We start from the raw sequence: 27,500 nt of genomic DNA, 5'->3' as shown, positions 1-27,500 counted from the left end.
AGGAAGTGACACCCGGACACGGAGGGAGTGGCATGAAAGCAGCGATGTCTTGAAAGAACAACTCGAGTAGGAGGGCAAAGGTAAAATAAAACCCTTAATGTTTAATGAAACGTGAGGAGGCTGTTCATACAGGTCACCGCTCATGCACATCCTACCACCGTAATCACTAATGCGTGAAATTCAAAGTTTAACAGCCACGACGAAGCCAAACTGATTTCAAAACGGAGAGAAAGACTATTGCTTTATAATTTATGCAAATTTTGCATTGATCATTTGATCAGTGAAGGTTAAGAAAGATAATTTTTTGCAAATAAATACAAAATTTCTTTAGCTTAAAACACCACAAACCAAATTCAGCACGCAAACTCGAGCTCCAACACGTCTCTGCTAGTTTTTTATTGAGATATGTTTGCGTTAGCTCTATTTTTAAGACAAAAGATAACATCAAACCAAGAGCGGAAAAGGTGTTTCTTTTTAAAAATGTAAATCATTTCTGTCAAACTACAGCCTATCTGATCAGATCTTTTAGTTTAACATAAATATAACAATAAAGTGAATTAAACAAGCCTGCCAATCACAAACTCAAAAATAATACTAAAAAATGAATGCGAAAATACAACACACAAATAATCCTAAAGCTTTTGTCACAACTGAAAATATTCACTTATCATCTAACACAACACAGTTATTCCGTGCGGCTTTAACTAAGTGAAACTGTCTGCATGCGTGTTGAATTGCTCTTCATCCACGCCTGTGAATAAAGAGCGATAACAAAGCAGCGCATTAGAGGTCCTTCGACTTTCTGCCGCTGCTGCTTGTGCTGCTGGCAGAGCTGGAACATCTGGAGGTGGTGAGAGGAGGAGAGGTCGCAGTCAGACCCAAGCCCAGCTCCACGGTCCTCAGCGTGGGGGAGCAGAGTGCAGAGGACCTGGGGCTGCTGCTGGATGACGACGCAGGAGACCTGCAACAAACGGCGAGCACCCGTGAAGATACAGAGGAGGAGAAAAACACCCGCGTTTCAAATGTTTGACTGAGCCGGATAGTGTAACGTTTTATCCGTCCAGCTGAAGACTTTCAGGGATGCTTTCACCCTCTAAGCACAAACAGTCCCAGCACAACCCCCAGTCTTCATCAGCTCGACCGGTTGTGTCCAAGCCAACCAACAGCGATGTCACCCGTCGGTTTGTGAACTGCTGTTATGAAGCCTCCGAGTTCGGATTTTGGCCGTCACCACCTCGCTAGTTCAGAGCGGTTTGGAGCCATAAGTGACCATATTTGGACGCGCTGGGGCGGAGCGAGCGGTGAAAACCTGGCTGCACCACAGGCCTGTCAATCAAACAGACACGCCCCCCCCCCCCCCAAAAAAAAAAAACAACAACACAGCTATTTGAGGCTTATGTTCTCATTAATGACGGGAATATTTTCATTTGGAGGGCCAGGACTTCATAAGAAGAAGTGACTTACTGAACTAGCACAACCAAAATAACTCGTGAAAAAAAAATATACTGACTTAGAATTTTATGAGACTAGTTGAAAAGGAGTCAATGGAGCCGGAGGCTTTGTTGAGCCGGCCCCTAGTGGCACTCGGTGGTATTGCAGCTTAACTCACTTCCGCATCGGCCTGATTTTTCAGACCCGGACACTACGTCCACTTTTACATACAGTCAATGGTTATATTCCATTACAAAAGAGTACAGCCATTCAAAACACTCAAGTACATTTTTATCATCAGATTAAACCGTTCATACTGATGACAATCTGACAACAAGCCCTGATTATCATCTTTGACCTCCACTGCCACCTTCCCTGGAAAATAGGTTTTTATTAGGAAGTTTTGAAGTATAACCTGAGAGATACGGAGCTGCAGGCAGAGCTTGTCTTGGTGCTCCTGGGAGTGGAAGAAGGAGACGGGAGACACAGATTGGCCTGAGAGAAACAGCAGAAAGACACATGAAGCTTGAGGAAACATCAAAGCGTAACCAGTCACGGCTAAATGCATGTATGAGTCCTACTAAAGCGATGTCATGTCAATAGTTTTGCACCTGCACAAAGTATTTCTCCAGCACTGATCTGAGATCAGGTCTGTCCTCCATGGCCTCATTCAGCACCCTGTCAATGTTCTTGTTGAATTCTTTCAGCTCCCTCAGTTTAATGTCTTTCTCTTCAAAAGTCTCACTGTCGGCGTTCTTGGCTGAGCGGATCTCTTTGGTCAACTTAGAGCTCTGGCAAACAGCAGGAACATATCAAATCAAAATATGATTATAGAAACAGTTTGTTTTCCAGGACACCTGCACTTTATACACACATAACACCCCTCCTTTATTTACTGTTCACCAGCTCTTTGTCGCTGCCCAGCGTACACTGTGCTGAGAAAAAAGTGGACAATCACACCTGTTTTGTGGCTCTGTCAATTTTCTCTTGCTGGGAAGAGATTTCTTTGATCAGTTTGCTGATGAATGACTGTTTGTGTTCTATATTATCTCTCTCCACCTGCTCCTCTTGTAGCAGACTCTCCAAGGTATTATTCATGACCTGCCAAAGGAGAGCAGAGACACACACACACACACACACACACACACACACACACACACACACACACACACACACACACACACACACACACACACACACACACACACGTTAACAAACAAAAGCTAGGCCTAGAGGCACCACATACAGTGAATCCGGAAAGTATTCACAGCGCTTCACTTTTTCCACATTTTGTTATGTTACAGCCTTATTCCAAAATGGATTAAATTCATTTGTGTGTAGAATTTTGAGGGGAAAAAAATGAATTTAATCCATTATTGGAATAAGGCTGTAACATAACAAAATGTGTAAAAAGTGAAGCGCTGTGACTACTTTCCGGATGCACTGTACACAGAGATTCACGCACGGCCAATTTTTACTGGATGACAGATAGATGAAGTTGTTGAGTGAGTTTATTTTTGCCCCAATGCTCTCACAGGGAATCCACTATGTAATACAATAAGCTGCTTCTGCAGACAGGAAGTGAGAATGGAGGACAAGAAAACACAGGGGTGAAGAGGGGGTGTTGAGAAAATTAAGATGATTAATAAAGTGACTGATAGACTAGATAGTTCATGCTGTAAACTGGGCTGGGTTGTATAATTACAACAAAAACAAACAAAAAAGAGAATTTGCAGTGAGTGCAATTTTAATTATGTTTTCTTACCAGAAGGCATATAAAACAAGTCTAACAAAACATCTCGTGAGCTGTAACAAATTGTTTCTATTTTTAATGCAGTTTTGGCCACATCTTTATCAGACTTAATTTTAGCTATAACAATGTCGCACCAGGTTGTGTTCAGTTCAAAACTAGACTAATTGTAGCATAAGTGTTTACTATGTGGAGACAAAGCTGCTGTTATAGAAATATTAGTCGCGACTAAATATTTACACCCAACAAGCCAACCGACCAAATTAAAAGTAAATATTACACTGTAATTGACACTTGTGACCTACAGGAGTAAAACATTTTTAATTAACAGGTAACCTGATTATTACAAAAAGCAAATATGCAAATCACCAAATAACAAAATGATGTCAGGTCAGCCCTCATCATCATTTTTCCAACTCATTTTAAATTGCATACATACTACTGACCCTGAAGCACACATATCCATCCATGTATGTACAGTATATATAAAACAACAAAATAAAGCAACAAATATGGCATAAAATGGTTGGACAATAGAGCTTTAAATATTTGTGTGTAGTCCAAACAATAAACAACACTCACCTGTAAGTCCTGTTGGAGCTCTTGGACCTGTCTTCTCTTATACTTCAGCATCTCTTCAGCGGCTCTCAGCTCCTCTTCCAGCTGCAGTTTTTCTTGGTACTCTGGACCTAAAATGAAAAACGGTTTAAACGGTCTGTGTCCAGTAATAACTGCTTCGTTCATTTCCGGGAACCAAGAGGAAAACAGAGTTTCTGTATTCGTTTCGTTCAGTCCGGCCCGTCGTACGTACTGGATTCATTTACTTTGCTGAGGGATTTGCGAAACACAGAGTTACTGTTGTTGAACAGCTGGATGGTGTTCTCCAGAGCTCTGTTTTCCAGCTCCATCTTGCGGATTTTAGCATCCAGATCATTTCCCTTCCGCCTCAGCTCCTCTTTGTCCAGTGCAATCTGGTGAAAAGCACACAGCGGTGATTTAAAGTGCTGGCGTGGTGCGGGAGGAATCTGAGCTTGGTCAGCTTCAGCAGGTATGAGTAGACAACAGCACAAGTGAAGAGCGCTCACCTTTGTGATGTAGTAAGCCTGTGACTTCTCCTCTTCCCCCTCAGGAGCTGCCATAGAAAGGGTCATGACCTCGAAACGTTTCTTCATCATGTCGATCTTGGACAGTTTCTCACTGAGTTCAGCGCTGAGGCAGAATCCGTTTATTAATATTGTGATCATCTTTTGACACGACGCTAACGTAAGACGGTAATATACTGTTATGTTATACACAATGACATAAAACACCACTGAGAGTAAAGTTCAATTAAAATGATTGACTTTTCTTTAACATATGTGATCAAGCAAACATTTGATCCTCTCTTAAACAAAGCAGATACATGTGACATACTCAAACTAAAGTGATGCTTTATAGTTGTTTTCGCAATTTAAACAAACATATCAGTCACATGTAAAAAGTTCTACACACCGTTACATTTATCACACCGTTGACGACATCAAATTAGGTCCAGATTAGGTTCCAATGATTTAAACCTCCTCAGAGAGCAGGGCGGGCGACTTACTGGGCCTTTACCCACTGATTCATTATTAGTGATTGCTGATGATTATTTATCAAAAATCTCAATGAGTAAACATTTTGTAAAAGCACAAATAGTCATCCCTACAATGTTACAATCACTCAGCCTTATCAGAGAGTAACAGGTGGAACCCGTCTTATTTAAGGGTTTGCTGTTCTCTTTGCTGTTGAAGTGGATGATGTCACCATGCCAAGATCTAAAAAATATACCAATTTCAAACCGTTTTAAAGATGATCAAATGTTTACTTGGCCAAACAGATCAATAAAGTTAATGACGTCGGTGGAATGCACTTTTACTTTGCCACATGACTGTGCATTTGAGCTGTGGAGTCAGAGTTGGGCTTTTTACCTGAGTCTCTGCCTCTCCTGCTCACCGATCTTCAGCTGCTGGCTAAGCATTTCTTTGTAGACCTTGATCTCATCCTCCCTCTCCTTCATGGCTTTGTGCAGCTGCAGCTTCCTCTTCTCCAAGGACAGCATGCTGTCTGCCTTGTTGTACAGCAGATCCCTCACACGCTTCACCTCTATGTTCGTGATGCTGTGCTCCACCATGTTGTCCTGATGAGGAACACGCGTGGTCATCAGCAGTGCGCGGCATTATGTACATATAATCCTTTATTTGAGATATATTACACTGTATTCGTTGTTTTAGTGTAAACGCCATCTAACATTGTCAACTTATTGACTGTCAACATCCATTTTGGGGAGTCTGCATCCGTTTCAGTGCCAAAACACGAAGGGGTACTGTAGGATCCAATCAAGAGGATGGATCGTCTGCCATCTTGGTTCAGACTGATTTCTGTTTAGAACCACTGGTTGGATTACCATGATATTTTTTTTTTTTTGCACAGATGCTGATGGTCCACAGAGGAAGAGTCCAACTAGTGTTGGTACATCTCTGACTTCAACGCCATCATCAGTTCCAAATCTTATTTGTCCAGTGCTTTGATTTATCAAGCGCAACCTCATCTGTACTTTGCGTCTGTGCTAATTAAAAACTATCAGCATGCTAATGTGTTAAATTCAGATGGTGAAAATGATAAATATCAACAACATTTCCCAGAATGATGCATTGAATGAGCTTCAATAGTGATATGACCTCGAATCAAACTTGGTGACGTGAGTCAGTGACTCAGGTGACTCCCTGTTAGCGTCTATGACATCAGTTAGTTACCTGTTTCCTCAGTCTGAGGCGCTTCAGCTCCTTTTCGTTGGTGACAGCGAGCAGCCTGAGCTCATCTACCTTCTCGTTCAGATCTCTGTTTTGAGCTTTTGACTTCTCCATCCCTTTCTTCAAACAGCGAATGTCATCCTGCCGAAGACAAAGACGCGTGTGTGTGTGTGTGTGTGTGTGTGTGTGTGTGTGTGTGTGTGTGTGTGTGTGTGTGTGTGTGTGTGTGTGTGTGTGTGTGTGTGTGTGTGTGTGTGTGTGTGTGTGTGTGTGTGTGTGTGTGTGTGTGAGTGGAATCATTTCAGTGGTTCAGAGTGTGAAAAGTGCAGATTAGTTTGGTGAAGTATGAGACTGACCTCAGACTCCTTCAGCGCGTTGGTGAGAGTTTTGGCAGTCTTTTTTTTCTCCTCGAGGTCTTTGGTCATTTCTGCGATCTTCATTTCCATCATTTGTTTTTCTTCAGCGTGAATGTCACCTTGCAGCCGTGACAGTTTTTTACTCATTGTGTTTATCTGTTTCTCCTACACGATGCAATAAGGAGAGAAGAACATCTAAGTACATGTCTAGCACCAGACCAGGGTAAGTTAGGGTAGTGTGATTGTCACATTTGTGTGTGTGTGTGTGTGTGTGTGTGTGTGTGTGTGTGTGTGTGTGTGTGTGTGTGTGTGTGTGTGTGTGTGTGTGTGTGTGTGTGTGTGTGTGTGTGTGTGTGTGTGTGTGTGTGTGTGATTTTTGTTAAGCGTGCCTGTTCCTCCAGGATAGTCTGCTGTTTTATCAATTCTTTCTCCAGTTTTCTGAGCTGGCGGCCCAGGTTGCTAATGGTGGATTTACTCCTTTGAGCCTGCATGATAAAATCCTTCTCCTTCGTCTTGAAGGCAAGCAAATGCTCTTTATAACGAAACAGCTCGTCCCTGCAGTCACGCAGCTGGACATCCAGCTCCTGTAGCAAAGCACAAGCACTGGGTTACACAGTCCTGACATGTTGAGCACGGCACAAACTGGGCTCCTCATTGGTAACACTGATTCCACTCATCTGGATTGTGTAAGTAGACAATTTGCCCAGAAATTTGAGGAAATATGTCACTTGTGTAGAAAAAAATTTGATTTTTTTTTTTTTTTTTTTTTAAAGTGACAGGAAAAGCCAATTGGAATTTATGCTTTTTATATCCATACATTAAACAAGCAGTGCTGCTTTGGGTTAAAAACGTGGGAATCTTGACACAATTACATCTTATTTCCAAATGCATGTTTTTTTTGTTTTTTTTTAATCAATTCAAAGAGTATATCTCATTTTCAAAAAATCTGCTCGATAGACAATGTTTCGATTTCTTGATGCAAATTATTTCTGAGTTTTTATGCTTTTTATGTTTGCATTTTCTACTGTGACATCAGTAATGCCCCAAGTTCCTGAATGCAGCTTTACCTTCAAGTCAACACCAACAAACAGCAGTTGTTATTTTGCCTGTGACAAAAAAGCTATAAGCAAAAACTACACAATCCTGAGAAGAACTAAAAGATTTTTAAAGTTATACTGCGTGTACAGCAAATATTCTCCTCCACACAGTTTATGATTGTCATGCAGATCACCTTGATGGCCTGTTCCTCATCCTTAAGATACTGGTCCATCTGTGCAGCTCTCTCCTCCTCACTTAGGGCGGTCTGAGTAACCACTTTCAGCTTTTCCCCTAGAGCAGTATTGTAGGCTCTGGCCTCAATGAGTCTACAACACACACGTACATCGACAGAGCTCGAATACTAAAGTACTACAGGGGGTACTTTATAGACGGACACGCGCTTTAATATTTCACTGACTTGTCATTGTTATTCTGGATGTTCTTCTTCATTCTGGATACGTGGGACGTCAAAGACTCCACATCGGAGGTTGCTCTGTTCAGCGTGCTTTTGCAACAATTCAGCTGTAGGACACATAAAAGTCCATCTTCTTACTCTTACAATATGCAGCTAGATTTCTTTTAAATTACACATTCAACAAACTCTGACAACCTGACCTCATCCTGGACCTTTCTGCAGTTACTCTCCTGCGTCTTCACTTCCTGACGCAGTTCTGCAGCCTGTTTGTTGGCTGCGGCTATCTTCCTCTCAGCTTCCTTGTTGTTGTTCCTCTGAGTATCCAGCAGGTGTTTCCTCTCTATGATGGAGGCGTTCCTGTCCCTGACGTTCTGGTTGGCCTGGGCAAGATGCTGGAATAACAAAGGAACGAGAAAGTTCAGCGTGTTTTCACATTCTGTTGCCTTTAAGGAGTTAATTGGCTTTGGTTTCGAATCAGTGTGTCCTATCAGTCCAAAAGAAAGGCAGCAAACTTCACCAGCGCGCACTGCTGCATCTCAGTGTCTCGTTGCTTCATCTGCTTGATGGTGTTTTCCCACTGGTGGATGAGCTGCAGCGTCTCCTGGTGAGCCTGCTGCAAATTCTCCGTAGTCTTATCCAAAGCAAGCTGAGAACAACATGGTGGCATTTGTAAGCAGGGATACTAAATGTGATCTATTTTTGTAACTACTTTGATCCATTAAGGGATGTAGTGACCACATTATTACCTTCTTTCTCCCAACAGAGTAGAATTTAATTCTCTGTTCATGATGCGCTTGATTTCCTGAGCTGAATACAAACTATACTTGGTCTCTTGTCACTGTAGTGGTCTGTTCTACCTAAAGTTATGTCAGCTGATACTCAGCAAGAATCACCCACAGAAGCAGTGCAGATGGGTTTTCTTACATTACCTGTGCAGATAAAGTCTCAGTCAGCTCCTTGTCAAGTGCTTTGCGCTTTGTATTGGCCTCCAGCCTCTTCTTCTCTATAGCCACAGTGAGTGACTGTATCAGGAGAGATTGGAGAGCTGTTAGTTGAGGATGAGGATGAGTTGTAAACAGCACTTCAGTTTGGTGCTTTTAACTGCTGCTGAAAACAGAACTGGTTTGTTTACCTGGATCCTCTGTTCATCTTGCTGAGCGTACTTGATGATGGCCATTGTGTCCTCATCTTTCTGTGCCGACTCCTCCAAAAAGGCATCCATGGTCTGCTGGTCCCAGTTCATCTGCTGCCTAAACTCCTCCAGTTTCCTTTTGGCTTTGGAAATGTGGTTCTAAAGATACGTAAAAAGGTTAAGAGGCACATTTTGGCACCTACAACCGTAGCTGCTTCTCATTTCTACTTGTACAGCATTAGAAAGGTGTAGACCTCCAGGATGTCTTCTCTCTCTGCCAAAGATCCAAGCTCCTTCTCCATCTTTGCAGTGTCCTGAGCGAGGCGACCCGTCTCTCTCTCTGCGAGGGCTTTCAGATGTTTCTCAAACTCTTCCTCTCTTCCCTTCGCCCTGCACAGAGCCTATGTGCAGAAAATCAAGATGACAAATTGACCACCCACCCTCACAAAGTGACTATAACCCAGTTTTTGTTTTTTTTTTTAAACACACCCACACTGTGTTGTAATATACCTACCTCAGTGTATTCCAGCTCCTGCTTAACACTTTTCAGGTATTCAGTCTTCAGCTGCTTTTGATCTTTGTTACTCTCAAGTTTGTTTTCCAGCTGCACCAGCTCCATCTCTTTTTTACGAACCTGTTGTTGAGGCGGTCATTAGATTACAAGCATTGCAAGCGTGACCTATGATCTGCAGCATGTATCTTGATGTGATCGGTCATAAAATGTTGTTGTACAGCACACACGAATACAAACCTTCGTCTTGAGATAGCACATGGACAGACTAATCACTTACCTGCAACCCTTGGTCGGCTGTCCAGTGTGCGTCGATGTAAAACCTTATAACTTGTAAACTCAGTTATTGGTGCCATTTGGTCTTTCCAACGTAGGCCTAACCGTTATACTAAAATTACAACCTTGCAATTTCTACATTCAAATGTTCATACAAATTCAACCTTTAGTAACCAATAAAGTAAATGTGAGAAAGGGATTTAGATAGCTTGCAACTTGACGGTATTAAAAGAAAAAAGCATAAACATGACAGCCACAAATAGAAAGGAAATCGAGTAACTATGTCAATGTGGACGATCTGGACATATTTAACAGCTTTTTGAAGTCTGGATTTATTAATTTTATATCAATTGGGAGCCTCTAATTAAATTTATCAAAAGGAAAAGCCCTTCTATGTGTCGTAAGGTAAGCATAGGAAGATGTACATTTTTCCTAACATTAGATTTTGTCGGGTACGTTATCTCGTTAGTGGTGTCATAAACAGTTAAATATCACTTTCCGACACTCACCTGCTCAATCAAAGCCTTGTTTTTAGCGTTGTGCTCGGGGATGGCAAAGCGCTCATCCCAGCCTACATCCGATAAAACGGCACTAACGACGCGCGACATTTTCAAAGACTGCAAAGTAACACGACAATAATTTCAAGTGATAAATGTTTTCCGCAACAAAATGATCGCCTCCGAGTTGAAGCGGTTTCTCGCCGGTTTGATCCAACTGCCGTCTGTTGTCGGTCGCCCGTAGCAACCGCACGTGCTTTTTAAACGGCGTCACCGCGAGGCGGCCGCGCGAGTCCGGTAAGAATGCTGCTGCTCCGCACGAGACCTCACTGTCCTTTATTCTTTTTACGTTTAAATTCAATGAATAAAATAAAACACGCTGTTTAAAGAAAACAATGCAGCTTTAAAAAAAAAACAACAACAACAACACAAGTCTCTACCTCACCTCAAATTTGAAATATATCCGGTACGTAATCAATATTTTTCTTTTGATCAATAACTTTTACCATGAATAAAGCCAGACTTCTATTAAGCCTAAAAGACATTTAGGCCTACAGTCTCTGGATTATTTCCCTATCACAATGATCATTTATGATATGGCTAAATACAGTCGATGGTGTCCTCCTAAAGGATTACCTTGTGTATTATAAAGGTACTCTGTTAAAAACTCAGTTGTACAGACTTTAAGCTTAAAGATAATGGTAATGTATAAAGGAAAATTACCAGCCAATCATAAACCCTGACATCTACTAAACGGGCATTTGTATTCCAATGAGGGAACAGAAAAAACGTTGTTTTGGATGGCAGTTAAACTTATATTCACCCCGTTTTTTTCTTTTCTTTTTAAGCACAAATGCAAAGAGACCTGGCAACTTTAAAGATACCAAACTGAAACATTTATTTTATCTTTATGCTTTTGTGTTTTAACAAACAGCATTATGCTTAAAAAAATTACAATCAATGTTTTATACTGACTTGTCTCACAAATGTATCATAAAACAAAAACAAAATGAGGAATGCACACTAGTATTAAAATTCAGGATTGAAAGAACAACATCCCCTTGAGAACCCTTGTGTTTACAATACAATTCAAGTGTGTCTATCTACCTGCTTTTGAGCCCAACTGCATTGATGAACCACCGGGGCCAAGATGGTGACGCCTCTCTAGTTGGCTTCAGCGCACACAAAAAGCCCAATACTTCAGATAAAAGTTCCAAACCATGACAAGTTGACCAACAGAGAGATATGCCTTTTTTTTTTTTTTTTTTTTATATATACATGTACATACACACACATATATTTATAAAGTCTCTGCTGCGTAAAATATTTCAGTCCTGAGGTTTGAAAAGGCAACGTATTTCTCAGCTCAGCGTGGTCCCCTTGTCCTCCACTCACTGCGTTCTCTGTTTTGTAGAAACCTCACATGAATGTTCTTTCTGAGAGCAGCCCTTAAACTGCCGTGCTTTTGGTCCCGATGTGTGGCCGTGCAAACTCCACAAAGTCATCGATAAGGACAGGCCACGCTCCTGTTGAAGAAACGTGCAAAAACTGTTGAAAAATGTGACTTGAAGATAGGATTATAGATCATATTAATATTTCGTTATTGAGTAAACCTTTCTAAAAGATTGTGAGGGAACAAATACAAGTTAAAGTTGTCTCAGCTGAGTGAGCAATTTACACACCTTCCTCATCATAATTCGACATGTCGTCTGTGATCATTGTGCTGAAGTCTAATAAGAGGTTCCACGTGTCTTTAGGAATTGATCTTTTGTGGTGCTCCTGTAAAAGATGGAAAGCAAAGTTCATAAATAAGAAGTCACAATGCTGGCATGTTTTGAATCAAGAGTGATTGTTAACTTACAACTAAAAATTTGTTCCACAACTCCAAGAACTTGAATCTTCCTGCCAGTACTAGATTCCAATATGCAATTGCCATTTCTAAATCTGTAAGAAAACCAGAAGTAGGTCAATATGAATTTATTAAAGAAAGCAAACAGTTCATGAGTAATGTGATGAGCATTAAAAGATCCTTACCCAAACCTTTCTGGCCGGGATTCTTTGCAAAATTAAACGTAAACTGGTAAAAGTCCTTAAATTTCCCTTGGTCCTTTAACTCTTGCTCCATCTTTGGCAGCTGAGCTTTTAGCTTGTCTATGCTGTCACACCTTTGGAAGCAGAAAGCACAGTTGTTTTATCTGGGGGACAAAAATAGAAGCTTATGTGGATTCAATTTAATCTTTTCTTGGTTAATTAATAAAAACACATATATTCAACGACAGATCTGGCAAACACAAAATTAAGTTCCTGCCTTATATCTGACTAACATCACCTGGAGCCTTTAAAATGCAGGAAACTTTACACTGGGAAACCATTTTTGAAGCAAATTGTACCTGTCCATAGAATATTATATATATATATAAAATTATATTTATATTTTTATATATATTATATGGTCAACATGTTGGATCTAGATATCCTGTGTGTGTGTGTGTGTGTGTGTGTGTGTGTGTGTGTGTGTGTGTGTGTGTGTGTGTGTGTGTGTGTGTGTGTGTGTGTGTGTGTGTGTGTGTGTGCAAGTACACGTAACTATTACAAAGGCTGCATTCAAAATTGACACATAAGTCAATACTCAAGAAAACATCCCAAATAAGACAAGAGTAAACACTGTTTAATGAATACATACATGTGTGAACCACAATCCATCTCGGACATACTTTTTTTTTTTTTTTTCAGCAATGTCACTTAGAATTAAGTCAGCATTTGAGTTACAGTAGTCCACTTACTTGTCTTTGTGTCTGTGAGTTTATAATGTTCAATCCCCCTTCAGAGAATAGAGGAACAAAGTTTGCTCTCTCTTGCTTGCATCATCTGAAAACACATTCTCACCCCTGTTCTGCCATGCCGTCCATGAACTCCTGTTTTGAGAACTCGCACTGTGTCGCTGCCCTGAACTTCCAGGCTACGAGGAGGACACTTATACTGGCTGGGTCCAAGCCCAGGTCGTCACAGAACTGCTGGATCCCGTCGATGCCTATCTTGTTGTCATCGTGAGGATCTGAGTGTAAGAGCACAAGCGAACGAGTCGTTTGGTTATTTATTTACGGCCAAAAATGGAAAAGCGTCTCCAACTAATGGCACTTTAATGCATTTAGCGTTGGGGATGTGTGATATAGTCGTCTATCGTTTATCAAAACTCCTGACGAACTGAACATTTGCATTAGGTGTTGTACCGGTGCTTTCTTTTTGTTGTTCTGTACCTCTGTATCTGTTGTAGAGCTGTTCAAGCCTCTTCTTGTCTAAGGCCCCCTTTAGATTTGAAACGTAGAGCTCTGGACTTTGGAAAAACTTGTCGGTGGCGACGTCTAGTTTCCAGTCATTCTGAGACAGGCAAGTCACCGCAGTCTTCTCATTGGATTGAGTGAAAATCATAAACTGACGAACTTTATCCTTCTGTGAGGACTTCAGCTTGTTCTGCACAAAGACGGGCACGTTAAACACGGTTTGTTACGACACACACACACACACACACACACACACACACACACACACACACACACACACACACACACACACACGAAAACACTGACGTCACAACAGCCAGGTGGAAACTCAGCGTTTCTCTCGTGCAGCGACCAGATCTGAGAAAACGTGATGTTTCAAGGTGGCGTATGATGACGTCACAACCACGGCCGGTTTTTAAAGTTACATAAACACTGAACCGTGGTGACACACACACACACACACACACACACACACCTAAATCACAGCAGTAAGGGAACTAGCAAAAACATGCTATCCTATCTGCAGTCACCGACTTGTGCGCTGCGTTAAACTGGCGGCAAGACGGCAATGAATAACAGTGAGTAAGCACTCGAGTAATACGATATTGCGGACAACAACTCGTAGCTTCAGTGTGTTTTTGTTTGTTTTTTTGTTGTTGTTTGTTTGTCACTTGGTTGTTGTTTTTTTTTAAGGCTAGCGAGCTGTGCTAGCCTCACCGTACGCTAGTTAGCTAATGCTAACACAGGGGAGCTATGTTTGTTTTCGTTATTTAAGGCGAATATTCGGTCATTAAAGCAGCTCCCTGACTAAATTAACCACCGCAGAGTGATAGTTTATGTGCTTCGGCACCGTTTGTACTCGTCCCGGGGAACGAGAGTTGAAAAAAGAAGTGATATCTTACCATGTTTGTCTTCGCCTGACTCCCTTTCCTCCCATCCAGCTGGCCAAAGCCCGTCAAGTTCTACAAGTTACGGAAACGTGTTTCCGGTTAAAACGTTTTCCTTCAAAATAAAACTGTCCGTTTAATGGTTAGTTGATGACGCAAATTTCCTTAAGTGTTAAATTATTCCTTTTTTTTAATTTGTTATCTAGCCCGTTTTGGATACTTAACTCAAAGCGATAAAGTACTTTAGTGAAGTTCTTATGTTGTTGTGCAAATTTAGGAATAATAACAAGCGGTGTAATTTATTTTGAAGTAACTCGTCGGAAGTGGCTCGAGAATTTAGGAAAATCATCTTATTCCTCCGTGTGTCCGACCTACCAGACGTATATCTGAATGTTCAGGACTGCTCTGCAAAGATTTCAGAACAAATGGAAGTCGTACAGACACAGGTTTGTGCCTTGGGTTGTGTTGAACCTGTCTGGAAATGAGAAAACTCTGCGGAAGGTGACGGAGCGCTCGAAAGACAAACTAGTCCCAGATGAGGTGGTGTCACAGAGCCTGCTGAAGCTCTTCAGAGTCCTGCCCAGGACTCATGGGACTCATCACGCTGAGCTCCGGGCAGCCCAGGCCCCCTTCCTCCCGCAGGTGGCAGCCAGTGAAGAGGAGCCGGTTGGAGGGTATCCAGCGTGTGGACAGGATGCAATGCTGCAGTCTATGGGATTCTGCATTGACAGGAAGCCAAGCACTTTACCCTGTGCAGGAACTGGAGTGTTTGTCACCAAGGGATTTGTACCCAAAGGAGTAACAGTGGCCATGTACCCTGGCACGGTCTATCAACCTTACGAGCCCATTCTCCTCCAATCCATCAGAAACCCCTTCGTATTCAGGTGTATTGATGGCATCTTGATCGATGGAAACGACAAAGGCATCTCGAAAATGGTGTTCAGGTCGTGCAGTGGCAGGGACAGAATGGGTCCTTTCATGATGAGTGACACCAGCTGGCTGACAGAGAGCCCACAAAACCCGCTCGCTGTGGGTCAGTACGTGAACAACTGCTCCAACGAGAGGCCTGCTAACGTGTGCTACCAGGAGTACGACGTGCCAGACAAGTTTCCCTTCGAGCTCCACCAGTATCTCCCAAATGTCAACTACAACACACAGAGGCCTCTACGCTGTGTTGTCCTGGTGTCAGTTAGAGACATTACAGCAGGAGAGGAACTCTTCTCTAACTACTACACCATTGTGCATTGATTTACACTCCAACTGAAAAAACTTACATTTTGGAAATGCAAGTAATATTATTGCTGTTGTTAATGGGGGGGGGAGAAAAGATTTTGTACACTCAGCAATACACTGGAATAAAGGCAAAACATGTTGTGTATAGAGACATGTAGCACAATCCTTGAATGGCTGTCCGATTTTCTAGCAATTTCATTTCAAATTAAATCAACGTTTGAATTATCCCACTCGTGGTGAGTTTATAACATTAGAGTTCACCTCACATATAACAGAGGAGGGAACAAAGCTTCTCTTGTTTGTACCCAATGAAAACACACTCTCACCCTCATTCGGCCATGAAATCCATCACATGGTGTTGCTTCAAGGCTCCTTATATTCTTCGGGTCTACACGCAGGTCATCTCTGAGGTGCTGCTTATACTGCTGGGTGGTTTAATCTATAACAGTGCATAAAGGTGATCACGTGTTTTGGATAACAGCTTCAACATTCAAAGCAACTTACTGTTAAATAATAAAAATAAAAAAAAAAAGTTTCCCTTTGATATGCATTGTAATAGAGAAAAAAAAACCCACTTGATTACTGTCCACCACTGCTTCGTAACCGATTACTTATACATCGTCAGAACTCGCCATGAGATTACTTTTGCTGTGAGGGGGGAGGAAATGCTCAGATTCAAGTTCAATTATAAAAAGTATACAGACTCTGATCCAGGGAAATCTAGACTCATGATTAAGTGCTTAATGGGGGATTATTGTAAAGTTTGCCTATTTCCAAAAGCATGAAAATGCTAGAGGTGATAATCTGCAGTTAAATGTGGTCTAAAGAGGTTGCAGCTCCTCCAAATAATAGTAAATAAGAAGCCAAGTATTTTATGTATTTAAAAAACTAAATGATGGCAGAAGAGATGGGGGAGAAAGAGACAAGGCACCAGGCATATAGAAACTTAAGAGAACAGAGAGGAAATACGGAAAAGAAAGTGCTCATGTTAACTGGGCTAAAGTGAACACATGAAAACACAAGAGGCTGAAAAAAACTAGGTCATATTAATTAGATGTGACTCAAGTCCAGCAGGTAGAAAAACATTTTAAAGTCATGTTTTAAATTTTTTCATGTAAGCCTTCCTCTATGTATGCACGATAATATAGGCACATCATCGATATCGACAGATCAAGGCTGAAATACCAACTTTGTCCCAAAATGAATAATTCTGCAGATTCAAAAGGCTTCAATTGAATAAATTCTCAATGCTTGACTCAATGCTCAACGCTGTGTCCCTGGGGTGAGGATGCTTTTGCAGGGCCTGGAGGTTTTTCAAAAACACACTTTTGCTATCTGCAATGATTACTCAGTGTTGGTCATGCGAGGAGCTCCATCGCAGTCCTTCAACACTACAAAATTTAAAACCATCATTACAATCTTTGCAACAACTTTGTAGAGAACAAAGAGAATGCAAATATTGGCGTTGGCACGGGCCGAAATAGTTGGAAAATATCAGCATATCGGATATCTGCAAAACAAAATCAAGTGTTGGGCATCCATACCTTCCCCAGATTTATTCTTGCTGCAAATTAATACTTTTGACGGCAGCTGAAAAATCATTGGTTTGTAAGACAGGTTTGCCCTTCAAATCAGGTTTTCTGTGCATGTGCAATGTGCCAGGTATGTCTGTTTCACTGCATACAGCAGTCACATATACCAGTTTCCAGCATCACTCTGGAAGGAAGAACGAATTGAGCAGTACACAATGTACAGTATACCACAAAGTTAACCGATGGACAAAAGGCAGGGCCTACATCAAATATACAGATACTGCAGCATTCCCTCTGCACAACTTTCGGCCCCAAAAAAGCGTTTTCATTTTGATAGGGAGGCAATTCTTTTAGATTAACATGTTAGTCTCCTTCTTAAAGTGTCACAATTCATTTTTATTTTATGTAACTCCTCACGTATCGGCTTCAGACAAACCCTTTCTCCGATAACGTGACACAACCTTGTCAGGCCGCGTTTTGACCCGCCAGAGACGCCGTAGCAGCCCACGCACCAGCTATTACTGCAATATCCTTCCGCCGAGCACTATAGTCTGAAACAATTTTTCTCATTTTATACGTTATTAAAAAACGCCGACGTATATACCGAACAGCGGATGCAACTTAGTGCGGTTCAAACAATAAGTCAGTCAATTTTGACATTGAATCGTCAACGACGCAGAGAGCATTGAGTTCATCGGTGAAAAATAGTGCGGCTTGCATAAATGCAGCCGGCCTCGCCGTCAGCGCTCTTTCCAGTCGCATGCTGAAGTTGGGAACGGATCATGTCTAGCGAGTCTGCTGATTACAACAGGTAAAAAACCGGTCATTTAACACACACTTTTTTTTTCTTCTTCTTCTTCTTCTTCTTTTTCAGAACAATACTCGATATTTTGCTTGTACTTCAACATGTGACGAGGGTCCGCGCGAAGTTTGATGCCGAATTGGGGTGTTCTCGACGGAGCGCGGCCCCTCACGCTCTTCGGGTGATCTGGCTGCTAACAGTTAGCTGCCCGGCTAACACCGCGCGTCCAAATTGCCGTTGGACGCCATTTGAACTCGCGGCGCTTTCGTTTGCGTCGCGGCTGATGTGAAACTCGTCGGGACGCGGATGAGTGTGACGGGCGACTCGTAGCTGTCGTAGCCGGTTATCGCCTCGCGTCGGGAGGCGACAGCTCGGGCCTAGTCCCGAGGCAGAAGCCACCGTTGAACTGCGAAGGCCCAACCGTCCGACATGTTGGCCAACGGTGAGTGAAGCGAGAGCACCATGTTGAGATTCACCGGGAGAGAGAGAGAGAGAGTGGGGGGGACGTGAGGCTGTTTAACGCGGTTAACTCCGGGTGGTCGTGAACCTCCGTGGACGTGGAGCCGCTCTGAACCCTCCACGTTACATAACGGGACACGTCCGTAGGGACAGGTAGTCGGGCTCGTGGAATTTAACACGTGCGCCCAAGACTATGAAACGAGATACTCGGGGCGTGACCCGGACCACCGGAAACACCGGACGGACCACCGGACCCACCGGACGGACCAACTACACCTCTAACGCAGTCCACCTTCTACTATGTTCAGATTAAGAAGAAATAAGCGTCTTTTTCTTTAGAAGCTACGTGACCATGTCGACAACAAGCAGCCTTCACTTGATGAGACACGTGGTCGTAATAACTGCTTCAGCAGTCCATACACTAGCCCCCGCCCTTTTATTATATTTATTTATATATATATATATACTTCTTTTCTTTTTTTTCATTCTTTTTTTTCATTTACATTATTGAACGACGATGTTAAAGTTGACTTAAAGTGTGTTCTTCTTTTCTACAGCTCAAGAGATAGAGACCATGGGGGGCCGGACGGGATGGAGCCTGATGGTGTCATCGAGGTAAATCCAAGACAAGCACTTCTTTTCTTTTTTTTTTTTTTTTTTTTTAGCTGTATCCTGCTAAAAAAAAAAAAATACTGGGTCAATATTAAACTGGTATGCTATCCCTCCCTCTCAAACCCTTGTTCCTTGTCAATTCAGAGCAACTGGAACGAGATTACGGACAACTTCGATGATATGAACCTGAAGGAGACTCTTCTCAGGGGAATATATGCGTATGGTTTTGAAAAACCGTCTGCCATTCAACAGAGAGCAATCATCCCTTGCATAAAAGGTATATATATATGTATACACACGTGTACAAAATTTGCTCACAAGTGGATTGTTAAAAGTTGAGTGAAATGATGCTTTACCATCTTTCGGGACTTACCCAACAATGGGGATATCTTTGTTTTTTCACTGATCACTCAACACTATGAAATTGCTTCATCAAAATCTTAATGTAAAAAAATGTGTTCGGTGCAGTTAAATGTGACATTGTCACATTTCTTTCTCGAATGCATATTTATCCCATTGGTATGATTTAAGAAGAAATCTTTTGTCACTTAACACATTAAATCTTTATCTCTCCCCCCCCCCCCCCCCCCCCGACTATTAGGCTATGATGTCATTGCCCAAGCCCAGTCAGGCACTGGCAAGACGGCCACGTTTGCCATCTCTATCTTGCAGCAGCTGGACATAGAGCAGAAGGAGACTCAGGCTCTGGTTTTGGCTCCCACCAGAGAGCTGGCTCAGCAGGTATGCTGTTCCTGAGGTGACGATAACCTCAGCAGTGTCTCAGACCTAGACAGCATACTGAGGACACTGATTCAAATACTAAGGTACCATCTTTTTAAATCTATTCAAAATTGTGAAAATTTGCAAATGCGCATCCTCTTACGATTGGTGTAGTCTCTGTCCATGGCTGCATTGGTCTAAAAGGTGATCTGGCTTGATTGAATTTCCTGTTTTCATGTGTTTCTGTGGAAAACTGGGTGATATGATGCCTTACCATCTTTCGGGACTGACTATAGACATGGAGAGTTCCTATTTCTTTACTGATCACTTTACAGTTATTCCACATTCTTGTGTTCTCGTGTCCTGCCTTGGTGTTTGTGCCTCATCATCCTGATCCAGTGCTGTTTATGCCCGTCCGCCCTAATTAGATCCAGAAGGTAATTCTGGCGCTGGGCGACTACATGGGAGCAACCTGCCATGCCTGCATCGGAGGGACGAATCTTCGTAGTGAAATACAGAAGCTCCAGGCCGAGGCCCCTCACATAGTGGTGGGGACACCAGGACGCGTGTACGACATGCTTAACAGGAGACATCTGTGTAAGTAGTAGGACATGGTCCCTTCAGCCGAAGCCTCAACTTGTGTGGTACACTGTTTGACTGCGAACCCTTCACTTCTCCGCAGCCCCAAAATGGATCAAGATGTTTGTCCTGGATGAAGCCGACGAGATGTTGAGTCGAGGTTTCAAGGATCAGATCTACGAGATCTTCCAGAAACTGAGCACAAACATTCAAGTACGTACCATCTGCACAGTCGGGCACGATGCCCTTCTGCATTAACAGCAATCTGCTATAATTGTGTGGTCCAGATTTTCTGTTTCACGCAATAATGCCAGCAGAGTATCACGTGGAAGGAGATTATTGCGCACTGTACTGAAAACGAGACGTGGTCGAACCTCTTTCTTAATGTTCATTGTCCACTGTCTCAAGGTGAGGTGCTACAGCTGCGTCTTGCATTCAAACGTGGTACTTTAGAAAACACCGCACCACATTTTTTACTTTGTGATCGCACTTCTGGGACGCTGTTGTAACCTGTGATGCTGCTCCTTCAGGTGGTGCTGCTCTCAGCCACTATGCCAGCAGACGTGCTGGAGGTCACCAAGAAGTTCATGCGAGACCCAATTCGCATCTTGGTGAAGAAAGAAGAGCTTACCCTCGAGGGTATCAAGCAGTTCTACATTAATGTGGAGCGAGAGGTTGGTTTTAATTATCGGCAGCGTTTTAGGACGCGTGATGTTTCTAACGGGATAATGTTGTCTAACTACGAGCATCATGGAGTTCCCTTCTCTTTAAGCACCCTGTTAAAACTGCAGGAGCCAAGCCTCACGGGTTTAGCTCATGCGGCCGTGTAAGCATGGGTACACCAGGGAAGGAGAGGAAAGGCACAGTATCGCAAATGAGGCGAGGAGGGACCTCTTTCTTAATGTCCAGTTTCCTTTGTCTCAAGATCCTGTGTTACACATTAGCTGCTCCTTTTTTAAATGTAAAGTTAAATGGCTGTTTAACGGGCCTCGGAGTCGGCTTCCATCACGAGTCGTCGGGTTAATGTTGAATTGAATGTTCATTACAGGCCCTTAACCTCCTTCTTTTTTTTTTTCACTGATGCCTCCAGGAGTGGAAGCTGGACACTCTGTGTGATCTGTACGAAACGCTGACCATCACGCAGGCGGTCATCTTCCTCAACACGAGGAGAAAAGTCGATTGGTTGACTGAGAAAATGCACGGCAGAGACTTCACCGTCTCCGCTCTGGTACGACGGGCTCTCTCTGCGTTGCTCTTCTGCCGGAGCAAAGCGTTTCGCTTGAAGTCTCGTCGGTGTAAATTCTGCTCATCGTCCTAAACTCCGGTCGTTCTCCGTCCACAGCACGGTGACATGGACCAAAAGGAGCGCGACGTGATTATGAGGGAGTTCAGGTCTGGCTCGAGCAGGGTGTTGATCACCACTGATCTTCTGGTTAGTACGAAGGGCACCATGTAAGAAATGTGAAGTTAAAACCCAAACCGTTTTTAATCCTGCAAAAGTCCTAAAAATGACCAAGCAGTCAAAACGTTTGGGAGATAAGGGCTCGTTCTCCACAATGGGTACCTCGAACGTAGGAATCTGTTACTTTTTAAACGGGCGACATTCTCTTGATGAACGCATGTGGTAGCAATCGGTCTGTTAATACTTAATAATGTCATTAAAATGTCTTGTTTTTGCCCCTCAGGCTCGTGGGATTGACGTACAGCAGGTTTCCCTCGTCATTAACTATGACCTTCCTACAAATCGCGAGAACTACATTCATAGGTACGTTGAATCGCAGAGCTGCCATGCGTGTTGTTCTCCGTCACCTGCGGGAGTCTCACCCACCTCCTCTCTCCTCACCCACCTCCTCTCCTCACAGAATCGGCCGTGGTGGCCGTTTTGGCAGAAAAGGAGTCGCTATCAACTTCGTCACTGAGGAGGACAAGAGGATCCTTCGGGACATCGAGACGTTTTACAATACTACCGTGGAGGAGATGCCCATGAATGTGGCCGATCTGATTTGAGCCCCGAGATTGTTCTTTTTGTTTTAAACGCAGTGATAGCGATCGTCCACTTGCATTGTGCTTATATTATTCGAGGGGGAAAAAAAAAAAAAAACTTCTCAATGCTAAACCTTGGACCAGAATTTTTTGGTATGTGTTAAAAGCGAGGTGACTTCTATGGTGGTCCCTCTCGGACAGTTGTAGATTCTTACCTCGACAGTTGGCTGGTTGGCGCTACAAAGCTATGGGGTCAGTAAATATTAAAGTCCTTATCAGGTATTTCTTTCCATGTTCAATTAAGATGCGTGTATTCGATGTTCTCCACCATTTAGTAACGTACTTGTGGACTAAAAGGTATAAGTGCTGTATAAAGTCTGCAAACTATGTTATGCTAACATATGTGCGATGTATTGTGGGCCTGCTTACTAGAGGCACTTGTCATGTTTTATTGTAGATTCACTTGCTTTTTTTGTTATCTTTTGTGAATGTGTTTCGTTTAAATCTACCATTATATTTTTTATCCAACTTGCTATAACAGAGTTCCTCACTGGTTGGCCTTATTTTGCTGACGTGGTTTTACCCTTACCCGAGTATATTGCTATTTCCTCCCCCTTGACTACTTTTCAGATTTCCTGCTCTCCAGAATTGTATGAATGTCTTAATAAACTGAAATTGCTGTTAAGTAAACTGGCCTTATGTTCTGTTATGAAGCGGTGTTTGTATTTACCAACTGATTTAACACCAGACTCAAAAGACCAGAGTCTTTTAATTAAAGTATTTGCCGCCACATGTAACGCCTGAAGCTGAGGAGGGCTTCAGAAAGCAGAGGAGAGTTCACCGGTGCAGTTGAGGAAAAAGTTGCACCTCAGCTCCACCTACTGGCAAACCAGAGGAGCCTAAATTCTTTATGAATAATTATTCAAAGAATATTTCACGACACGGAAATGGTTGCGTCGGTTAAATGAATACGACCGATTTAACATTTATTCCAGTCGTCTTCCTTGTCGCAACATTGTGCCTCCATTACCCATAAATCAACCTGACTAACAGTTGTTGGGAGGTTCAGGCGTGTTGTGTTCGCTGTGCAGCCATAAAAGGCTTTATACAACTTCGCTTTTATGTACGGTTGCAGTAGAGATCTGCAAACACCAGGAGGTGTATGATTGGTGAAGGTCACCAAGACCAGCACGGGATGGTTTGTGCGAGTTTCCTTTCAGTCCTTCAGCAGAAATCATTTTCCATATTTGAGCTCGGCAACAGTGTGCCACCCGAGATGCGTTTTACCCAGCAGGCTTCAGTACAAACTCGTTAGATCTCATCTCCATTCACTTTACGTGATGTTTTATTTCCCAGCAGAGAAATCTAAATTTGTTAAACTGGATTCTCATCATGTTATTGTCAAAGTCCTCATGAAATCTTTAATCTATCCGTAGTTGCTTTACCCTGCTCGAGGATTTGTTTCCTTGGCATAGTGACGGTAATGAAGTAGTATTAATACAGCGGTACAAAGGAGTGAAATATTGGGTGTTCCTAGAGGGAGAGCAGAAGTTAGGATCCCCTTTTGCCTTCAGAACTGCCTTAATTCTTCGTGGCATAGATTCAACAAGGAGATTTTGGTCCATATTGACATGATAGCGTCACGCAGTTGCTGCAGATTTGTCGGCTGCACATCCATGATGCGAATCTCCCGTTCCACCGCATCCCAGAGCTTCTATTGGATTGAGATCTGGTGACTGTGGAGGTCGTTGGAGTCCAGTGAACTCATCGTCATGTTCAAGAAACCAGTTTGAGATGATTTGAGCTCTGTGACATGGCGCTTTATCCTGCTGGAAGTATCCATCAGAAGATGGTCCACTGAGATCATGAAGGGATGGACACGGTCAGCAACAATACTCAGGTAGGCTGTGGCGTTTAAACGATACTCAATTGGTACCAAGGGGCCTACATGCCTACATGCCTACATGCCTACATGCCTACATGTCTACATGTCTACATGTCTACATGTCTACATGTCTACATGCCTACATGCCTACATGCCTACATGCCTACATGCCTACATGTCTACATGTCTACATGCCTACATGCCTACATGCCTGCATGCCTACATGTCTACATGTCTACATGTCTACATGCCTACATGCCTACATGCCTGCATGCCTACATGCCTACATGCCTACATGTCTACATGTCTACATGTCTACATGCCTACATGCCTACATGTCTACATGCCTACATGCCTGCATGCCTACATGCCTACATGCCTACATGTCTACATGTCTACATGTCTACATGCCTACATGCCTACATGCCTACATGCCTACATGCCTACTACATGTCTACATGTCTACATGTCTACATGCCTACATGCCTACATGTCTGCATGCCTACATGTCTACATGTCTACATGTCTACATGCCTACATGCCTACATGCCTACATGTCTACATGCCTACATGCCTACATGTCTGCATGCCTGCATGTCTACATGTCTACATGCCTACATGCCTACATGCCTACATGCCTACATGCCTACATGCCTACATGTCTACATGCCTACATGCCTACATGCCTACATGCCTACATGCCTACATGCCTACATGTCTGCATGCCTACATGCCTACATGCCTACATGCCTGCATGCCTGCATGCCTGCATGCCTACATGCCTACATGTCTGCATGCCTACATGTCTACATGCCTACATGCCTACATGCCTACATGCCTACATGTCTACATGTCTACATGCCTACATGTCTACATGCCTACATGCCTACATGCCTACATGCCTGCATGTCTACATGCCTACATGCCTGCATGCCTACATGCCTACATGCCTACATGTCTACATGCCTACATGCCTACATGCCTGCATGTCTGCATGCCTACATGCCTACATGCCTACATGCCTGCATGCCTGCATATCTACATGCCTACATGCCTACATGCCTACATGTCTACATGCCTGCATGCCTACATGCCTACATGCCTACATGCCTACATGCCTGCATGTCTACATGCCTACATGCCTACATGTCTACATGTCTACATGTCTACATGTCTACATGTCTACATGTCTACATGCCTACATGCCTACATGCCTGCATGCCTACATGCCTACATGCCTACATGTCTACATGCCTACATGCCTACATGCCTGCATGTCTACATGCCTACATGCCTACATGTCTACATGTCTACATGTCTACATGCCTACATGCCTACATGCCTACATTCCTACATGTCTACATGCCTACATGCCTACATGCCTACATGTCTACATGTCTACATGCCTACATGCCTACATGCCTACATGTCTACATGTCTACATGCCTACATGCCTACATGTCTACATGTCTACATGTCTACATGTCTACATGCCTACATGCCTACATTCCTACATGTCTACATGCCTACATGCCTACATGTCTACATGCCTACATGCCTACATGCCTACATGCCTACATGCCTACATGTCTACATGTCTACATGCCTACATGCCTACATGTCTACATGTCTACATGTCTACATGCCTACATGCCTACATGTCTACATGCCTAAATGCATTGAGTTGCTGCCATGTGATTGGCTTAGGTGTACCTAATAAAGTGGCAGGTGAGTATACAGTCTGGGTTAAACTGCTATTTTTTTCGACTTGTCCGGACTTTTTGAATACAGAAACTAGAAGTTGCAATACGATAGATCAGTGGGTTTTTGGGGAAAAAACTGGTTATTCACAAATGCAGAGCAACGTGAATGTTTATATCTGCTCTGTCCTGCGGTCGACCTGCTGCGGGTAAAGAGCTCGTGCTGCTGACTTATATCTGACTTCTCGGAGTGGGTTTTGGTTTTGAGGGTTTGCAACAGTACTGTCTTTTTTTCTTTTTTTTTCACCGTCCACCTCCGCTTTGAAATAATTCAAAAATAAATGTTGATTAAAAAGAATCATGTGCATGTGAAACAATGTTCAATAATAAGTAGTGTTTAAGACCAGCTTCTGTTTTGACAACTGTGTAGAAAGCATCTTGTGTAGTGTCATAAATTGTGTCCCTTTTATTCAGATTAAAATGCTTCATGTTTTTTTTTCCCCAACAATTAATTCCCAGATATCAGATTATTGTCTGCCATTACAGTTGAAACTAAAGTTCTCTTTAGACATAAGAAATACTGTAACTCCAGTCTTCATGCTCAGATAAACTGATGAGCGGCTTAGCTTCTACTTCACGTTTAATCAGTCCCCGTAGAAGATACATGACTTGTTGGTTGAAAACAAACTCAAGTGTTTGTTCCTTGTGACCAGGATGTTTGAACCGTGATGTGGAACCTCTAGTTCCAGTCTTAAGTCTTGAGAAGGTAAGTCACATTCCTTTGTAAAATCTCCATGTGGGGTCAGTGACAGATAACAGCTGGCAGATATGAGCTATTCAAAAACCCTTAAAAACTTTCGAGCCTCTCCTTCGATGCGCGATTTGAAAGCAGGTTTATTCAAATTGTATTCATGTTGCTTTGATGTGATTGGAAGTGACGTCGGCACCGTTTTTCTCGATGAAAGACCGAATGTGCCTGAAAATGTCAAACCACAACATATTTGATCCACTTAGTGAGTGTAGGTGTACTAATGCAAATTAAAAAAAACTTCATTTCGTTTCATGCTCAAAACATTTTTGCAGTGTTGAGCAGGACACGTGCTGAAAGCTCCTGTTTTCTGAGTCCTATTCTGCCAAATCATGTAATAATTCTTCAAAGAAAACACGTTATTTCACCGCAATTGAGGATTACGTTTTTATTCCGCATCAATTTTTCCCGTTACATGATCATATTTTCACGAGAAAGCTGGTTTGTGTCGACGCAAACCAGTTCCACTGCCTGATCACGTTGCCTCTGCAGCTTTGTTTGTAAAAATATTTCTATTTCAATGTCGGAGAAACATCTAATACCATCAGGGTGAACTCGGCGGGATCAGCTTTCACTCCTGCTCTCTGACGAGCGACTGAAAGTGGAACCTTTTGAGGGAAAAGGGGCTTTATTGAAATGTATGATTATGAAATATCATAAACGTAACAGTTCTATTTTTCAGGTGAAAATTTAAAGCTTTGACTAACATTTCTTCACTGAATTCTTGGGAGTTTTTGGTCTCTCAGAGCTGCTGTTCATGTCCGTCAGTAGGTGTCGCTGTTCACTCGCTTCATTCTGCTGATTTACAACATGACATACATATTAATGGGACACAAATATGC

The 27,500-nt window shown here is 42.7% G+C and overlaps 4 protein-coding genes and 4 non-coding genes across 8 annotated transcripts; 6 read left to right on the top strand and 2 right to left on the bottom strand.

Annotated features, from left to right (window-relative positions):
- Positions 1–81: 81 nt before the first annotated feature.
- On the bottom strand, positions 82–10,452 carry ccdc39 (coiled-coil domain 39 molecular ruler complex subunit). The gene is made up of 20 exons (XM_069712496.1): positions 10,190–10,452; positions 9,408–9,527; positions 9,148–9,294; positions 8,894–9,052; positions 8,691–8,783; positions 8,279–8,407; positions 7,962–8,153; positions 7,765–7,868; positions 7,540–7,672; positions 6,698–6,892; positions 6,309–6,473; positions 5,956–6,093; positions 5,131–5,339; positions 4,267–4,390; positions 3,993–4,152; positions 3,764–3,870; positions 2,392–2,532; positions 2,043–2,222; positions 1,847–1,926; positions 82–961 (listed from the first exon to the last, which is right to left on the bottom strand). The coding sequence occupies exons 1-20, from the start codon at positions 10,286–10,288 to the stop codon at positions 784–786; spliced, it is 2,853 nt and encodes a 950-aa protein (XP_069568597.1). The 5' UTR covers positions 10,289–10,452; the 3' UTR covers positions 82–783.
- A 595-nt stretch (positions 10,453–11,047) lies between these two features.
- Positions 11,048–14,416, bottom strand: dcun1d1 (DCN1, defective in cullin neddylation 1, domain containing 1 (S. cerevisiae)). The gene is made up of 7 exons (XM_069712497.1): positions 14,361–14,416; positions 13,435–13,648; positions 13,064–13,232; positions 12,212–12,342; positions 12,039–12,121; positions 11,860–11,956; positions 11,048–11,703 (listed from the first exon to the last, which is right to left on the bottom strand). The coding sequence occupies exons 1-7, from the start codon at positions 14,361–14,363 to the stop codon at positions 11,627–11,629; spliced, it is 774 nt and encodes a 257-aa protein (XP_069568598.1). The 5' UTR covers positions 14,364–14,416; the 3' UTR covers positions 11,048–11,626.
- A 73-nt stretch (positions 14,417–14,489) lies between these two features.
- Positions 14,490–16,067, top strand: setd9 (SET domain containing 9). Its single transcript, XM_069712465.1, has one exon. It carries the CDS (start codon positions 14,736–14,738, stop codon positions 15,591–15,593), a length of 858 nt encoding a protein of 285 aa, XP_069568566.1. The 5' UTR covers positions 14,490–14,735; the 3' UTR covers positions 15,594–16,067.
- A 1,636-nt stretch (positions 16,068–17,703) lies between these two features.
- eif4a2 (eukaryotic translation initiation factor 4A2) lies at positions 17,704–22,947 on the top strand. The gene is made up of 11 exons (XM_069712459.1): positions 17,704–17,921; positions 18,929–18,986; positions 19,128–19,260; positions 19,585–19,724; positions 20,132–20,300; positions 20,386–20,495; positions 20,813–20,956; positions 21,373–21,510; positions 21,625–21,714; positions 21,968–22,047; positions 22,145–22,947. Exons 1-11 carry the CDS (start codon positions 17,893–17,895, stop codon positions 22,287–22,289), a joined length of 1,236 nt encoding a protein of 411 aa, XP_069568560.1. The 5' UTR covers positions 17,704–17,892; the 3' UTR covers positions 22,290–22,947.
- LOC138629107 (small nucleolar RNA SNORD2) lies at positions 19,321–19,395 on the top strand. The gene has a single exon (XR_011311513.1). It is a non-coding gene; the product is annotated as a small nucleolar RNA SNORD2 (small nucleolar RNA).
- LOC138629106 (small nucleolar RNA SNORD2) lies at positions 19,959–20,033 on the top strand. The gene has a single exon (XR_011311512.1). It is a non-coding gene; the product is annotated as a small nucleolar RNA SNORD2 (small nucleolar RNA).
- LOC138629105 (small nucleolar RNA SNORA81) lies at positions 20,527–20,706 on the top strand. Its single transcript, XR_011311511.1, has one exon. It is a non-coding gene; the product is annotated as a small nucleolar RNA SNORA81 (small nucleolar RNA).
- LOC138629104 (small nucleolar RNA SNORA81) lies at positions 21,040–21,223 on the top strand. The gene has a single exon (XR_011311510.1). It is a non-coding gene; the product is annotated as a small nucleolar RNA SNORA81 (small nucleolar RNA).
- Positions 22,948–27,500: the final 4,553 nt, after the last annotated feature.

Source organism: Brachyistius frenatus, unplaced genomic scaffold (assembly GCF_029030835.1).
Source record: "Brachyistius frenatus isolate BFR_SWC_R1_liver_20210118 unplaced genomic scaffold, ASM2903083v1 Contig_110, whole genome shotgun sequence".
Taxonomy (NCBI): domain Eukaryota; kingdom Metazoa; phylum Chordata; class Actinopteri; family Embiotocidae; genus Brachyistius; species Brachyistius frenatus.
This window is presented reverse-complemented; position numbering and strand designations above follow the sequence as displayed.